At 32.4% G+C, this 17,862-nt stretch overlaps 1 protein-coding gene across 1 annotated transcript in view; it reads right to left on the bottom strand.

The window, feature by feature from the left end:
• LOC111394139 (stomatin-like protein 2, mitochondrial) overlaps positions 1–5,628 on the bottom strand; it is an 8,864-nt gene extending 3,236 nt beyond the window's left edge. Inside the window, exons 1-7 of the mRNA XM_023019915.1 lie at positions 5,281–5,628; positions 3,570–3,813; positions 3,333–3,482; positions 1,801–1,858; positions 1,613–1,705; positions 751–849; positions 306–397 (exon numbers count right to left, since the gene is read on the bottom strand). Of these exons, the coding sequence (XP_022875683.1) occupies positions 306–397; positions 751–849; positions 1,613–1,705; positions 1,801–1,858; positions 3,333–3,482; positions 3,570–3,813; positions 5,281–5,492 (948 nt within the window). The 5' untranslated portion in view covers positions 5,493–5,628. The remainder of the gene's footprint in view (positions 1–305; positions 398–750; positions 850–1,612; positions 1,706–1,800; positions 1,859–3,332; positions 3,483–3,569; positions 3,814–5,280) is intronic.
• Positions 5,629–17,862: the final 12,234 nt, after the last annotated feature.

The raw sequence follows: 17,862 nt of genomic DNA, 5'->3' as shown, positions 1-17,862 counted from the left end.
TTGTTCTTTATTTATTGTTATCTTTTACAAATCCTCTTAGATTGAAAGATCATTTTTTTCTATATATATTAAGGGACTTGGGTTTTCATTTACGAACAAATTGATTATTATTGAATTGAATTACAGAATTTTCCTCCTCCTTTCTTCCTCTTCCCGTAATTTTCCTTGCTAGTACATTCTACATCAGTAAGCTACTGGCAGCGAATCAGGAAAACACGTGGGATTTACACACACTGCTCAGTTCAAAAGAAGACTTGTTCATAGGATATCACATCAATTAACTTGCATGAATTGAAAGCCCTCACCTCCACACCCCCATTTTCTTTGAGGGTTTGTGACACCATCGCAAGTCCTTTTGCTGTTGCTTGTGCTCTAGCAAGGATTGCATCTGCTTCTCCTGTTATTACATAATTTATGGGAGAGGACAATTCAGGATCAGAATATTATGTCACAAGAAAAATGAAAATTCAGTATTGCTGAACCAATTAAAAATCTGTAGAATCTATGGCACTCCAATTGCCAGGTGAATGACTAATGGACAATAGCATCTTCCAAAATCCATTTATATCAGTTTATAAGATTTTGCAGGAAAATTGGGATGCTATAGAAAAAGAGACACCAATAGCTGACAATTTTTGTCGTCATCCAGGATAATTGATAAACATATATTCAATTATATAAGAGCAAACATGGAAATAATTAGCTGCTCGTTGTAAGCTCTAATTTGAACATTGTAAGTTGCAAACTAACCTAGAGCTCTGTTAACCTGGTCCAATTTTGCAGCTTCAGATGCTAGGATAACTGCATTCTTCCTTCCATCTGCAATATTAATATTTGCCTGCCTTTCTCCTGTTACATCAAACAACACATCATGCTCATGAAAGCCAAAAAACGACAGCAAAGGCATTCTGGGGGATTTCCAGTGTACAGTGTACGCTGAAATCACGTAGGAATAAACATATTCTTGACAGGCTTGAGATACATTGCCGGCATGGCAAGCAAGAGAAATTCTGAATTTGAGCAGCAGATAGTAAGAACAATATAATCTCATTCAATTCACTGTATGGGAATTTCTTTCTTTTAAATTCAGTACCTTCTTCAACTGTATAGTAGCAAAAGAAGCCATAACACTCTTATGGATAATCGGATGATTCCTTGAGGGGTTCTAAGAGTAAAACATGTCGTAGGAAAATAAACACATAACCTTTGTTTTTGTTATTGGAAGGAGTACAAACAACCTTTTTTCATCAGAGAAAATAACAGAGATTTCTCCTTGCTAATGGGTCAGAAAAAGTGAAGTGAAGCTTGTAGTTCAGTAAGTCCTTTCCGTGTTACTGGAGTATGTCAAAGACTTGCTAATGAAAGAAAAGGAATTATCACATATGATATCATGTTCACATGTGACAATAGTTAAAACCTTGCTTGACAGCTTGAATCATAAAAAATAACATCTGGCTGAAAGATAGCATTGTTCCTCTAACATTATATAATTTTTCAACTGGCAATCCTCCATATGGTACAACAAATTATATGCTAGATGCGACATTTCAAGACCAAACAAAAGGCTAAATGAGAATTTCTCAATAGAAAAGATAGAAGGAAAACCAGTTACCTTCAGACTCCAAAACCTGAGCTCTCCTTTTGCGCTCTGCTTCTGCCTGCATCTCCATTGCTGCCCTCACTCCACGTGGCGGCGATATATCCCCTGGAAAAGGAAAATTTTCAATAAGTAAATAAGCTGGCAGGGAAATCATGAGGATTTTTTTTAACCAAAGACATTTCAGCATACAGGTCGCTCACTTATCTCATAACGAAGACATTTCAAGCCCCAGTCTTTTGCAGCATCATTGATGGCTATCTGCAAGGAATAAAATTGTAAAGACATCAACTTAAAACATAAAAATAGAACAAGTTCAGTGGAATAGAACTCAATTACGCAAACATGCAATTAATACTAAGTAAACTACCAAATGAAATGGAACAGACATCCGATTTTAAAGAACAATAGCAGATGACAACCACTTGAGAAACAGTTATTTTCAGTTAAAATTTGCAACGAGGCTTAATATTCATGCACTCATTTCCCAATCACAATTGATTATCTGTATGAAAAGCAGAAAGCAGTCACGACAAATAGAAATCATTAGCAAGACCAACTTTTAGACAATAATCTGATTTAGAAGCTAACTAAAACAAACCATTGATTGAGCAAACGTTTGAAAGTTATGGCGCTAATTTTATGCCCGATCTGTTTTCATACAATTCCTTTAAAATAGACATAATCTGATTGGAACGTGATGGTTGTATATATTGAAGAGAAAATAATGCCTTTTTCATCCACTTTCTCAGTTCATGTCTCAGCTTCAATATAAAAGTTGTGCTTCTTGAGATTTTCTATGATTGCACGTGTATCAACCATTTATGATAGCTTGTAAGCTGTCACTAAGAAAGCACTCTCAAAAATGTTATTTAAATGGTAAACATTTGTTGATGTCCTTTGAATTTTTTAATTTTTTTTTTTTCAGTCTAAGCTCAAATACACTACCATTTTTAGGCTTTTAGCATAACTCACCATACCAACCATAATGGTGTATCCTGGCCTTATTTTGTCCACACCTGTACATAATAAATATTTCACAAATTTAAATGTAATTGTTTATGAAATTTCTGTTGATGAGCCACTCTTGTGCACAGCTTTACACACTTTTTCAACTGCACATAGAGAAAATTATAAAATACTTGCCTACTTAAAGCCCATGAAAATCGACATGGATGCTTTGCATTAGGAGATGGTTTCTTATTTTAGAAATGATATACATCCCTTATAATTGCACCATACAACACTGCCTATGAATGCCTTCAAAATTCCAATTTTATTTTATTTTTCTGTAACCAGTACATTTCCTTTCAATATACCACTTGTTTAGCAAGAAAGACTTGCTCAAGAAGTATCTACAAAAATAAAGATATTTGTCTGTTGGAGATTAGATAAGAAGCTTCATATACACAACATACTAAATTTTGCTCCAAATAACTTTGGGGTTAGCCAAATAATATATATATATATATTTTTTTGGAAACTCTGTTCGATCCACAGAACTAACTTCTACTGGCAGCAAAGAGAACTTGCAACCATTACATGAAAGCCTCAAGAAAGGTTGCAGGACAAGATTCAAAGAGCACATTATACAAATCAAAATTTAAATGTCAAACCAATTCGATTAAGAAAAGTAGAGAAATCACACTAATAATCTCAATTTGAGACTTATCCTATAAAATATCATAATGAGATAAACAATTAAACATCAAAAAATAATTTGTAGAAATCTCACCACTATCTTCTCATTGAGAGTGTCTCGTTCCTCAAAAGTCTTGTCTAAAGTGATCTTACCGAGCTCACTTCTCATAGTCGTCTGGGCAAGCTGAATAACTGCATATAATGGGTTCTCAACTCCATAAGAGGCCAAAATAGGGTCCACAATCTGCAGCAAATATTCAGTCCTCATATAAATTCATGATGAAAATCTCATTCACTTTTAAATAAGCCAGCAAAAATATAAAATGCGTGCCTTAACATAGAGGACACCATCAATCAGAATGCTGACATTATCCTTAGTAATAGCAGACTGATCTGGAATGGGAATGGCCTCTTCTTTTAGGGAGTGCACGTATGCGATTTTATCCACAAAAGGAATCAAGAGGTGTAATCCAGGAGTCAATGTCTTCCTATACTTTCCAAATCGCTCAACTACAAATGCCTTCTTCTCAGGAACAATACGGATTCCCCAATTCACTGGTGGTGCAACCTCATACCTTCACCGAAAATTCCATATCATTTAATACAGACTGTTTATAGATCGTATAAACTAAAGACCATAGCAATAATGAAAAAAGTATGAAGCAAAACCAATAAATGTATGGTAACTAGTAAAAACGATGAGTTAATTGAATGATCAATCATCAACATTTACCTCCGGTTACTACTTTTTCACTCAAAATTAAAAGATTACTCATTGCTCACCCACATTCAAAGTTACTCATCCATCACTTATATCAATTCCATCCATCCACTTGGACAAAAAATTCCACATGGCGGATGGAAATCCTACGTGATCACTAATGGTTTTATAATGACAGCATGGACAAAATAAAATCTATTAAACAGAGTTTTTTTTTTTTTAATGGGAAGAACTGTTCCTTTTCTTTTCCATATCCATCCAATTTTTTATTTCCCCAATCTTCACAGCTAAACCCTAATCAATTTCTCCCCCAATTCATCCCCAAATCAGCTTCTCATCAATTTAGTTCCAAGTCAAGAAACTATCTCCTTCCCAAGTTCGTTGAGAAAATGAAGCCAACCTTTCGCTTGCTGGATTTCATATGTTAACCATCTGTATTCCATATCTGTATATGAGTACGATCCTTCCTACATTTCTCTTATTCTTGATGTAACAGGTCCTAAGTTCTATCCCTTCAGTAGCTATTTAAAAAGTTAAATATCAGCAGCTATGTAATAGAAGAATGCTCTCATGTCCATTCGTGGTACATACAAGGACGAGTGTGGTGACATTTAGAGGCAATTGTGGAGGTGGGAGCAGTGGTCGCCATGGCAGCAGGCGCCAATCTTGAAGTAAAATGGGCAGTTAACCGGGTCCTTCTTGGTTTCAAAAATGGAGGCCCAAGTTCTCCACCATTATCGCTTATTGATTGATATTGAGAACTGATTATTACTCAGCTATGGTTTTATGGGTTGATGAACGCAATTAATGGAGAAAAGGGTAGAAGATGGTGTACCAGTATTTAAATTAGAGAAAAATTAGATAAATGGAAACCCCAACTTCTCAAAGAGTGTGTTTTTCCAAGCTGTCAATTTTTAACATCGCCACATATGATTTTCATCTACCACATGAACTTTTTTCCCCAAATGGATGGATGGAATTGATATGAGTGATGAATGGGTAACTTTCTTTAAATGTGAGTAAGCATTTGAGTAACCTTTTAATCCTGGGTGAGCAAGTGGTAACCAGAGATAAATGTGGGTGATTCATCATTTAATTAACTCAAAAACAACTATGATTAAAACAAATAAAAGATGCATTGAAGCCGGCACATTAAAATGGGAACTGAAAAAACAAATGCGCAGCCTAAAATATTATCTAAGTACATAAAACAAATTAAAAGTGACACAGATTATACTGGAAAATTTATAAAATCGAAATTTAGTAATAAATATGGAGGAAATGAGCAAATGCTCTAAATGAAGTAAATACTGAAAAGTACCTGGTGCTGGGGTCACCGGCATGGCGGATGTGGCGGATGAAGGTCGAAATAGGGGCGGGAGGCTGACGTGAAGAAACGTGACTAGAAGGTTGATTGAGAAGCGGCGGAGGGGCCGTCGAGATAGCTCGGCCCCCGCTGATCGGCGACTGAACGAGGCGGAGATTTATCAAGGTCCTGAGCTTATTAAGAGAATTTGATTTCACGGAATTCATTGTTACAGTGACGTGAGCCTACACCAAATTTTGAGGGATTTAGATTAAAAGAAACAAAAATTAAGGGTTTTAGAGAAGAATCAGTAGTAGTTGATAACAACTTATAAAACCGTGTCTGAGGGAGACTAATGGTTATTGAGTAAATTTAACAACCAGTCTATGGGTACAGGAAAATAACTCTGTGCTTATTTGATAAGAGTTTTGTTAATTGATTTTTTGATAGTTAAAGATAAAATGAGTCTTATCTGTGAGAAAAGAATTTCAAAAATAATGGATGAAATAGTGAAACAACAATCAAAAAATTGATTTTAATTGGGTTTTAAGTTGTACCAAACATGCTCATAGAATGTGTACAGGAATTTGAAACTGTTGACTTGGCAGCTTGCATTTAATTTATCCAAAAAAGTGAAGCCAAAAAATCGGGCCAACTCCAAAATCGGTTTGAACACAAAAACTTAACCTTCATTTTCCCTCAAATTGAAATTACAATTTTTCACAATTCCCCCAAAACCCCAAATCACACCCGCCGCTTTCTTTCATCCCGAAGCTGAAGATCGAATCGGGCAGCCCGTGATTGTCCCGCCTACAAACTGACTGTGCCGCGCACCGATGGTCTTAGCTTGAAGACGAAAGTTTCAGCAGGCAACATCACATATAAACTTTCTAAAGCTAATATTACTCCACTTCGTAAATATTGTATGATGAAAAATCAGGACATTTGTCACGTGAGGCAACATGAGCTGCATCTTGGGATCAATAATGTCAGTGCAAGAATGTTCTTGAAAGATGAGAAATCAAGCTTGTACTATGCTTTTGTCATAAATTTTTTTTTTCCTTCAATCATTGTCCATCGCCTGCATAGATTTCTTTGATTAATTGATGTTCACTTGCAGCAAATGTATGGAAAAATTCATATAAACCCATACATTTATACTAAATCATAGAAATCACATTTTTGAAATTTGTAGCTTAATCTTGTCTAGAATGATAATTTTTATGATTCTATTTCTCAATCATTCCTTCCTTTTTCTTTTGACATGTTCTTTTGATGTTGTTCAATGACTTGTTGGGTGCAGTAATGTAAGATCACATTCTCCTTTTCTGGCAATTCATTTCGCCTGGACAATTGTTTTACTGGATTTGAACGAGGCTAGTGAATGCATAAACCCCAAAATTGATGTAATTTGTTTGTGGTGAATTTGGCTTATTTGAAAAACTTTTTATATCATTGATTTTTATTAATCTTAGCATGATTTAGGATTTTGATAATCAATGACCTTATTGTTAATCGTTACAGCATTATGGTTGGCACCGGCGAAATCAGAATGATCAATCATGAAGTCTATTATTTAGTAATAAATTTTTTATCAATAAATTTATCAATCAAAACATAATCACAGCAACGATCAATCTGCATAGATCAGAATCCTTAAGTCACAATAAAAAGTTCAAAATCTTTCCACTATTTTTATGCATCTTTCACAAATTCATGTCATATGAGAAACACAAATCCACGCCATTAATTTATTACAATGATTCACAAGAAAAACAATGATATGAAACATAAATTCAACCCGTTAATATATTACCACGGTTCTCAAAATAGTAAACTTGTGTCCAACGCTCGAATGACGTTGAAAAAATTAACCATTGTACTTTAAAACCTACTAAATTCAAGAAGTTCATACCTTAGAAATAAAACTAATCTTTGTAAGTTTGTACATTACAAACAAGACATATGGAAAATACTTGACATCACCCATTGAAGTTGGTCCCTTTCCTTTCTCATCACATTCGAAAATTCCTTTTTCTTTGTGAAATGTTACGTGCAATGATATGTCGATGTCTCGTTTCTCGATAATTCAAGCTAGACTGTCAAAGATTCTTGGCAAGTCTTCATATTCTTTGTTGGGCTTATGATTCACCGATTCATTAACGATACTCGATTCCCCAATTAAATCTTCATTTTTCACCCAGTCGAAATACCCACAGTTGTTACTACACGTGAAGAACAAGCACCCTTTGTTTCCACTATCCCGTTCGACCTCAAAACATTTTTGAAATCCACGTTCACATGAAGGGCATCTACCTTTTGTTTGGCATTGTCCAAAGTAGTGACAAACTCCGAAATTCCTCTCTCATTCTAATCAACCGTTGAAAAAACAAATAAACTACCATGAATGCAACTGAATTACGGAATCCCACTCTGGAACTTATGTTCAAAATAGAGCAAATAGTTAGCCATAGATGACCCTATCAAAATGAACTAGACAATGAACAAATCATAACCATTATATTCTAGTCATGCAGTGCTATAACAACTCAAACTTAAGACTGTACCTTGAACCAAAAAATAACAGAGGTAAAACGTGGATGTTCTCCATCACAAACATTTTCATTCGTTTGATTAAGAAGTTGAAAAATGACAGGAGTTGTAGCTAACACATATACAACTCTAAAATTCTAAATCTCTACGTCATTCCAAATCATGTTTTTTCCCTATCAGAATAGGTATCTACACAGCCATCCTACATATGAGAAATCTTAATTCCTAACCCAATGACTCACGCATCAAACATAATTCGACTACTGTGACACGAAATAGGGAAAAAATCAAACTATATCTACAACCAAGAATCTTCATTCCTAAAACCCAAACAATCACACATGGTATCTTGCATCAGAAGGTGGGAATTTATTTCTTACAGATGAAGTAAGCGAATGAACCTTGAGAATCGGTACCGGGACTGTGAAGGCGGGACCCGAAATCGCTTGTGGGAGATTTTATTTGCATGCCAAAACGAAATTTTTTTCGCGTGCCAAAACGAAATTTTTTTCGCGTACCAAAACAATGGGACAGAAAATCTTGCCATGAATGCTCTTCCCCCACGTCGAAAGGCAGGGACAATCAATGGGCTGCCGGATTTGCTTCGGGTTCGGGATGAAGAAAGTGGCGGGGAAGGTTTTTCTTTTTCGGGAAGGAAGAAATACCTATAGATAGCCTAAACATAAGAGCAATTTATAAGATTAGATATGAAAAAATAATTATTTGAAAAATAGCCTCTGAACAATATTTTTTCCAAAAATACCCCTTATAAAGAATTTGCAACCAAAGTCACTATAATGTATGAAAACCTTCAATTAGATACTCAAAGAAATATAGATCATAAATTTCTAATAAATTTATATCCAAATATTATACAAAATTTTATTGATCTAAGAAATGCAACAGATAATGAATTAAATTATTTAAAAGAAGATCTAAAAAGTTTCTTTACAGAATATTTAGATCCAAAATTAAAATATAAAAATGTTTATATAGATAGAAGAGCAATCAAAACCAAAATACATAAAATAATTCTTAACCTGGAAAGAAGAATTAAAAAATTAAATATAATTATTAACGAAAAAGTCTTAACAAAAGATAGTGAATTTTATAAATTCTATTGTGATATTTTAAATACTTATGAATATTTTAATTGGCTCAAAAATCTTAACCCCTCCGTTGCACATTCCGAAGAAATGGTATCAGAGTCTTGTTACGAACCTAAAATTATGATGAACATAATAGATGAAGAAAATATAATTGAAGAATTTTTGAAAAAAGTCAAAAAATATAAAAAACCTAGTTATCCCTATTTACCTAAAAACACCACAAATGAAAGTTTTGAGGATATAAATAAAATATTAGAAAATTTAGAACATAATCTACAAGTAGGAAATGCTCTATTAGATAAAAATCTTAAAGGAAAAGAAAGGATTATAATTAATCCACCTCAAGATTTTAGAATAACTCAAAAAGAAAATAATAAAGGGAAAAACATGAAGAAAATCAATATATGATTACAGATGTAGAAGAACTAGAACAAAAATTTTTAGAATCTACTAGTGAAAAGTATGATGAAAAACAGTTAGAATAATTAATTGAAAATATGGAAAATACAAAGATGAATACTAATCCATCATCAAGTCGAAATATAAAAATAGAATTCAGTAGTGATGAAGAATATGATTATCCTTATGGTACTACAATACCACTTAAGGATGGTATTAAGCAATGTAGGAAAGCACAGAAAAGATACACTAGAAATATAAGAAAACAATCCATAAAAGAAATAAATCTAATGAAATCTTATAATGAACCAATCAACACAACAGGAGTATGGTTAGATCTAGACTGTGTAGATAAAAATAAAGCTATTGAAACATGGATGAAAAGTACAGATTTAACAAATACAATTTAATAAATGACAAACATATACAGCTTTTGAATTTATATAACATACATTCAGAGGAATTGTTTCTGAATGGTGGAGAAAATTACTAGAATCTATTAAAGGAAGAGTAAAGTATGGAGATAATAGAACTGAAGTATTAGATAATAGGAATACTTTAAATGAACAAAATATATAGAAAATTTTAAAAAGGTTTGAAAAAATCTTAAGAACAGAATTTTTAGGAGATAGATATGCTTCTAATGAAGAAGAAAGAAAACAAGATGAATATAATGAATGAATGATAGCAATGAAAAATTTAAAGATATGTGATATGTGTGAATTAGAAAGATATACATGTAAATTTGAAGAATTATACTATATATTAAATCAAGGAGATTATCAAGAAAATAAATCCATACTAAGGTCTTATTTTTCTAAGTTACCATTCCCATGAGGAATTAAGCTATTAAAAGAATATGAAAAATTATTACCTCTAGGAGAAGAAGAAGGAGTAAAAATAGATAGTCTTGGAAGTAGAATTGAATTTACAAAAAGAATGATAAGTATGTGGTGCAGAGAAGCCCTAGAAAGTAAGAAAGCATACAGAATAAGAAAAAATCTGTGTTGTTACAAAGATATAGGCCAAGTCGAACAATTTGGATGCCATTAGAAGAAATATAAATCATATAAGAAATATAAAAAAAAATTCAAAAACTACAAAAAATTCAAGAAAATGAATTTTAAGCCACACAAAAAATATTTCAAGAAAAGGAATTGGAATAAGAAATTTAAACCAAGAAATATTAAAAAATGTAGATGTTTCATCTGTAATGAAGAAGGACACATTGTCCTTCAATGTCCTAAAAAATGATAGGCAGAATATAAAAACTCTTAGAATTTATGAAAAATTCCAAGATGATAGTGATATAGAACCAATTGAATATTTTGGAGATCTAAGTAGTGAATGCAGTAGCAGTTATGAATTAAATACATCCTCATCTGAGGAAGAATTTGAGGAAATAATATATATGAATCAAGAGATACAACAAGCAGAAATAGAAATAGAAACAATTGAAGAAGTTGAAGACTCAATAGAAGGTATAAATCAAGAAATTACTTTTGATATTAAAAAATACACAAGAATTACTAAGAAAATATTAGACCTACGAGAAAAAGATGTATTCCATCAAGAATTCTTAGAAATATTACCAAGAGTAAATAAAACAATTGTAAGTATGAATTATAAAGAAATGTCTATCAATATAGAAGATACTATAGGAAAAGCAAGAATTCCTACAACTACAAAAGAATGGGTAAAACAAAAGTTATCCAAAATTCCGAAAAATATAAGAAACAACATGAAATGTATTGAAATAGGAGGAGTCCAAATAATGGTAAAAGAATTCTTTAGAGAATACATGAATATACCAATTGAAATCTATTGCATGGATAACAGAATCTTACAAGATCCTATAAATGCTCTATTAGAAACAGTCGTAGGAAACTTAGTCTATCAGAAGATAATATTCACAGTAAAACCAAATTATGCAATATCACTAATTGATGAAAATATTGACCAAAGTTTTAATCTATATTATAGAATTGGAAACTTGAAAATGTTACGAAAAAATAAGGCTATTAGTATAAGCATAAAATCAATTTTTGCTTTGCGTACTAGCCATCATAACAATCTAAGGAAAATAACTGATAATATTATCATACATAAAGATTTTAAGGAATTAGCACATTATATACCTCCTAGAAAATACCAAGAAAATGAAGTCACTATACCAGAACAAATAATGCTTGATTTCCACAAACAAACTAGAGAAATTAATTCTGAAGGAAAACTAATAAGAAGAAATAGTGTCAAAGAGATTTCCCTCTAAACAAGACTCTAAAATTAGCAAATTTTAGAATTTAAGTATTGCTGAACCATCAAGGTCGCAATATTATATCAAAACAAGATATGTAAATCAAGAAGGGTATAAGAAGAATCTTCTTGTCCTCATAGATACCGAAGCAGATAAAAGTCATGTAAATGCTAAATTTGTTAGCCATTTAATAGACTTTGAAATACCAGAACCATATATATTTAAGGATTATCTAGAAAATAATCTTGAAATAAGAAAATATGTAAAGTTCCCTCTTATACTTATAAGAGAAGATTAGAGAGAATATATTAAAGAAATAATACTATATAAGGATGAATTGTATGGAATTGATCGCTCACCTATTCTACTAGGAATGAACTTTCTTGAAAAATATAGTCCTTATAAAATCTGCCAAGGATATTTAAAAATAACAATTGATGATAATCCAATCATCGTATCAAGAATAGATGAAAATATGAAATCATTGTTATCATGGAAAGAGTAAATAATACTAATCTCTGAGTCCATATATTGAAATTACACTCAATATAAAAAGTTATTGTAGAATTAAATTTCATGCTTACTTAGATACAGGAAGTACAATAAGCTTATGCTTACCAAATATACTACCATCTGAATACTGGAAATATAATTCAAAGAAGATTGTCACCGCTACAACAACAGGTGAAAATAAGGTAATATACAGCAAATATACTACGCAAGTACCTTTTCTAATTTCCTTTAGAGAAGTATTTGTTGATACAATATATATGTCAACTACAATTGAATGTGATATTTTATTAGGGCAAACTTTCCTATTAAAATATGCACCATTTATACAATATATTGATAAGTATATGTTCACAACACCCTGTGCACATAAAATATTTACACCAAAAATAAATAAAGCTATTACAATAGCATACAGAGACATAAACCATCAGAATTTCTCAACTCAGCGTGGTGGATGTTGGAGTACAAAAAAATTTAAACCAGTTACATTCCTAAAAAATGATAACAGAAAATAGGATAGAACAATTCAAAAAAGAAATTTCTAAGATATATTCTGAAAATCCATTAGAAAAATGGAATATAGACAAAGTAAAGGCAAAAATAGAATTAACCAATTCAGACACTATAGTTGGAGTCAAACCTATGAAATATAGTGTTGATGATCAAAATGAATTTAAAAATCAGATAAAAGAACTGCTAGAAGCCAAATTAATTAGTCCTAGTAAAAGTCCACATAGTAGCCCAACCTTTATGGTTAGAAAACATAGTGAGATAAAAAGAGGAAAAGCCACAATGATGATAAATTACAAAAAAATAAATGAAGTTATCAAATTTGATGGATACTACTTACCAAATAAGGACACCTTTATTAAACAAGTACAAAATAAAAAGATATTTTCAAAATTTGATTGTAAGTCAGGGTTTTGGCAAATCATGCTTACAGAAGAAGGTAAACCACTAACTGCATTTAGTACCTCCAATCCTTTAGGACAATACGAATGGAATGTAATGTCATTTGGATTGAAAAATGCATCACAGATATTCCAAAGAAGAATGGATGAGGTAATTAAACCAATTACTCATTTCTGTATTGCATATGTAGATGATTTACTTATTCATTCAAATAACATTGATGAACATATTGAACATCTTGAGAAATTCTGTTATATTATGAAAAAACATGGTATTACACTTTCTCAAAAGAAAGTTGGGATAGCTAGAACAGAGATAGAATTTTTAGGATTATTTATAAAAGAAGGAGAATTGCAATTGCAATCCAATATTGGAAAAAAATTTCAAGAATTTTCTGAAAAAGTCAAAGATAAAAAACAATTATAAAGCTTCCTTGGTATATTGAATTATGCTGAAGGATTCATTGAAAATTGTGCCAAATTAAAAAATTATTTTCTTCCAAAGTTAAAGAAAAATATAATGTGGTTTTGGGAAGAACAAGATTGTGAAAATATAAGGAAAGTCAAAGAAGAATCAAAGGTATTGCCCAAACTTGTAATACCACAAGAAGAAGATTTCTTTATCCTTGAAACTGATGCTTCAGATAATTACTGGGGAGCAATATTAAAGATTAAAAAGAATCATAAAGATTATAAATGTGAAAAGAATTGTTCTTGTCCTGAGATACTTGCAGGTTATACATCAGGAATATTCAAAGAAGTTAAAACAAGATATGAGATGAATAGGAAAGAACTCATTGCTGCAAAGAGGGGAGTTCAAAAATATGAAGATTATTTATTACCAAAGAAGTTCTTGATTAGAACTGATAATACTCAAGTTAAAGCCTTTTTGAAAAATAATGTTGATTCATCTATTGCCAATAGATATATTATTAGGATACAAATTTGGTTTCATATTTCAAATTTGATATTGAATACATAAAAGGTAAAACTAACTTTCTTCCAAATTATCTTAGCAGGGATGGAGCTAGAACAACTAAGGACGAAAGTCCAAATACTTGAGATAAAAGTTTTCTATTTGGAAACACAAATTCAAAATATCCAAGATAGTCTTTGAGGCAAAAATATAGCCCTTGAGGTAGAAGTTACTTGTACCAAGTCTAGTATCTCTTCGCAGGGACTTGTGAATACTAGCGCTTTCCCTAAGGATAAAGGGAAAGAGAAGAAGGTAATAGGAACCCCGTCACAGGGAATACTCAAGCCTATTACTGGTAATGAAAATACAAAAACTCCCACTAGGGAAGATATTCAAGATATCAAAAGCAGAGGTAGCTCTTCACAGAGCCAAACTCAATCTAAACTTTCTATTGAAAGAATAGATCCAAAAGATATCGTCAAGATATGCCATGAAGCAAAAATTCCCAGAAAGGATAACTATGAAGAAGTTATATTTATTATTATTTTTTTTAATATTCTATCATATTGGTATCTGGAGATAGGAAAGTGAATGAAAACTCTCCACTATGCAAAATACAACAAGATAAACTTCTATCCATGAGCACCAGCCAACTGGGTACTGATTACGCCCAAAGTATAACGCGGTGATTGTAGTACAACTTTGGGGTGTTGTATCCACAGGGAGATGGAAATTTTCTCAAAAAATCAAACAAACTAGGGTTTTCATAATTTTATGTGGGAATGATTTGTCACTTGAAATAAAAATTAATTATCAATATGCGACATAAGTGAAGCGTCGGAATTCCTCCATCGGATTGGATCAATCGACATCAATAATTCATGTATTTTTCCTCAATTAGAGATTTTCTTCCCAACTCTCTAATCGGAAGATTTAACAACAAAGTCCAATTTAATTCCAATTATATTGTTAGAATCTAGATTTTCTATAACAAATTCGCACATTTTTTTATTGGAACAAGATCAAAGATCGACCATATACATCAATCATAAGGCAGTAATCAATTTGCCAATAAAGTAATATTAAGATTAAAATTCAACAATTATTTCAATCATTCGATAGAAGGAGCATGACTAGATCTATGAAGGATTTGATAAAAGTTAAAATAATCTCAAAAATAAATAATTCAAATTATAATTCAACAAGTATTTTGAATATTCGATAGAGAAAGCATGACTGAATCTATGAAAATTTTAATAATTGTTAAACTAATGTCAAAAACATATTCAAGATATGGAAATTCGATTCTAAAATTGTTTAATAATGAAAAAACTCAATTACATGAATTAAAGATGTCGAAATCACCAAAACCGATTGAGATCCTTCGTTGCTTCACCAAGTTCCTTTGTTTTCCATGGAGTTTCTTGAGCACCAAGATGAAAGAAATAGGTCTGGGGGCGTCTCCCTTCGTTCTGGGTGGTTTTGGGCACTTATATCCTGTGAAAATTAGGTTACCATAAGAGATTCAATCGCTGCCCAAAAAACACTATGCGACCGCATGGTTATTTTCATTGTGGTCACATGGTTATACACTTTCAGCCTCTTCAATTCTCGGTATAGGTGTGTGCGACGGCATAGTAAAAAGGCATGCGACCCCATAGTTTTGCCAGACAGCTTTCAGTATTTTAATCATAACTTTCTTTCCCAATATCCAATTGAGGTTATTCAAGTTGCATTGGATAGCTAACTCAAAGGGCCACAATTTTTATTCAAAAGTAATCTCCCAATTCGATCATCTTCCATGTCAAAAATGGGTCCCAACATGAGACTAAAAACTGGTGTGTTAGTTTTCAATTGGAAATTGATGTATTGATCAAACTTTGACGTTATTTCATCCCTTTGACTTCTTTCCTCATCCACTTGACCTCTAACACTTTCGAATCTTCATCATAATCTTAGACACAAGTTTGGAGCATTTGCACTTTAGTCCCCGAACTTTCGTTATCTTCTACTTTGATCATTTTTCACTTGTTTCTTTCGAATTTCATCTTTTTCACCAAAATGCAACCTAAACCAAAATATAAGAGTAATGAGTGCATTTTGACATAATATAATCACATGAATGCAATAGTTAAGAGGGAAAAATATGGTATTTTACACTCTTATCACACCCCCAACTTGCTTATTGCTAGTCCCTAGCAATTTAATGCAAAGTAAAGCAAATGAGTGATCGGTCCATGTTACAAGTGAAATTGTTAAGTTCTAATTCAACAGTAGTTCATTCTCTTTTCAAACTCAACACCACCAGAAATTAACAATGTTATGATCATCAAGATATCAAAAACACTTGCTAAATGTGTAAGTGTGTGTCAAGCCATAGCCATCTTACCGCCAACCCTAACACATGCAACATTGAGTGTATCTGTAGCTAAAGGTCCAGCCTCGTAACTCACTGATATTAAAGTGTTTAGTGTGGGATTTCTCTCTATGGAGCTGGGAAAGATGCACACTCAGAACATGGAGATTTTAATAATTAGCAACAAGCAGACATTGATCACATGATAAGCATACTTTCAAATGAGAATTCATCAACTTCTTACCACAAACCGACTTGAGATCAAAACAGTCAATGCAAAGGGTGTGAAAGGGGTTAAGCTGGGTTCTAATTAAAGTAGGGTGAAAAGAATTTAGGGACTTCCAAGTATCTAGTTAGGCATCTCAACAAGTAATTCAACATAGCAATCCTTTACATCAACGCATTCTTTAACCTTTCAATTCCCAACAACAATCCACTCTTTTTTTTTTTTCAATTTTCTTTTTCTTTCAAAATTTTTTTCTTTCTTTTTTTCTTTTCTCGTTTTTTTTGCATCACCCGAGCACTTATCATCTCTTATCACTTTCCTCGTTACTTTTCTTCTCAAATGGACATTTAACACCTACTATTCACTTGGAAGCATAAAGGTGGAAAAATGACTATTTATAGACTTTAATCCAGTGTAAGGAGGTATGGATAACTTAGGCACATGAAAAGAAATGGTTATGTATGTGTATTGTCTCAAAGTGGCTACTAGGGGATTATAATTATGGAAAAGAACTAGTCTGAAGGCTCACATTCAATCCTAAATTGACTGTTATCATTTCTCAAGTACAGACCACCGTCTTACCACATACCGTGTAATGTCATTCTCAGAAGAAGTTTCCAATTCACACAATCAATGAACACTTATTACATTTTTAATATGTGATAACTCTCAATCCTCACCAATTCTCTCTAAAGAAGGCTCTAGTAGGAGATTCCTCTAGCTACATGTGTTAAACCACTATCTTACCACAAGGCTTGTGTGCACAAAATGAAATATAGCAAGTGTCCTGATATCCAGATTCTCATAAACACAACCAACTCCTAGTGGCATATTTTGTCACTCAAGCACATAAGCATAGACATGCAGCAACTCAGAAGTCCAGGCAAAAGTGTAAACTTTTTCACAATTCCATGATCACACAATTTATCATGCAATGCAATTCACAAACAAAATGTATCCTCCCCCCAACTAAAAGTTACATTGTCCTCAATGCATAAACATGTCTCTAAAAATAAAGAAGGGGAAAGGTATCACCTGAGTACTGCAGTGAATTAACTTAAGTTCGAAGGATGAGAAGCCTAAAAGAACTCAATGGATGGATAATGCAAGGAGTAAAAAATAAACAAAAAAAAAAATGAATACAAATCATACTAAAAAGAAAAATCTAAAACTAATATACAGAAAAATAAAGTGAAGGATGAACCTGAGTGAAGCTAAGGGTGATAAACAGGGTCTGCAAGGGGAATTTCTTCCACTGCAGGCACCGATTGCCCAAAAGCTATTTTGAGACGCTGTCCATTCACTTTGAACACTCTACCATCATTAGGATCCTCAATTTCAACCGCTCCATTTTCGA

Source organism: Olea europaea, chromosome 1 (assembly GCF_002742605.1).
Source record: "Olea europaea var. sylvestris chromosome 1, O_europaea_v1, whole genome shotgun sequence".
In the NCBI taxonomy this organism is placed as follows: domain Eukaryota; kingdom Viridiplantae; phylum Streptophyta; class Magnoliopsida; order Lamiales; family Oleaceae; genus Olea; species Olea europaea.
This window is presented reverse-complemented; position numbering and strand designations above follow the sequence as displayed.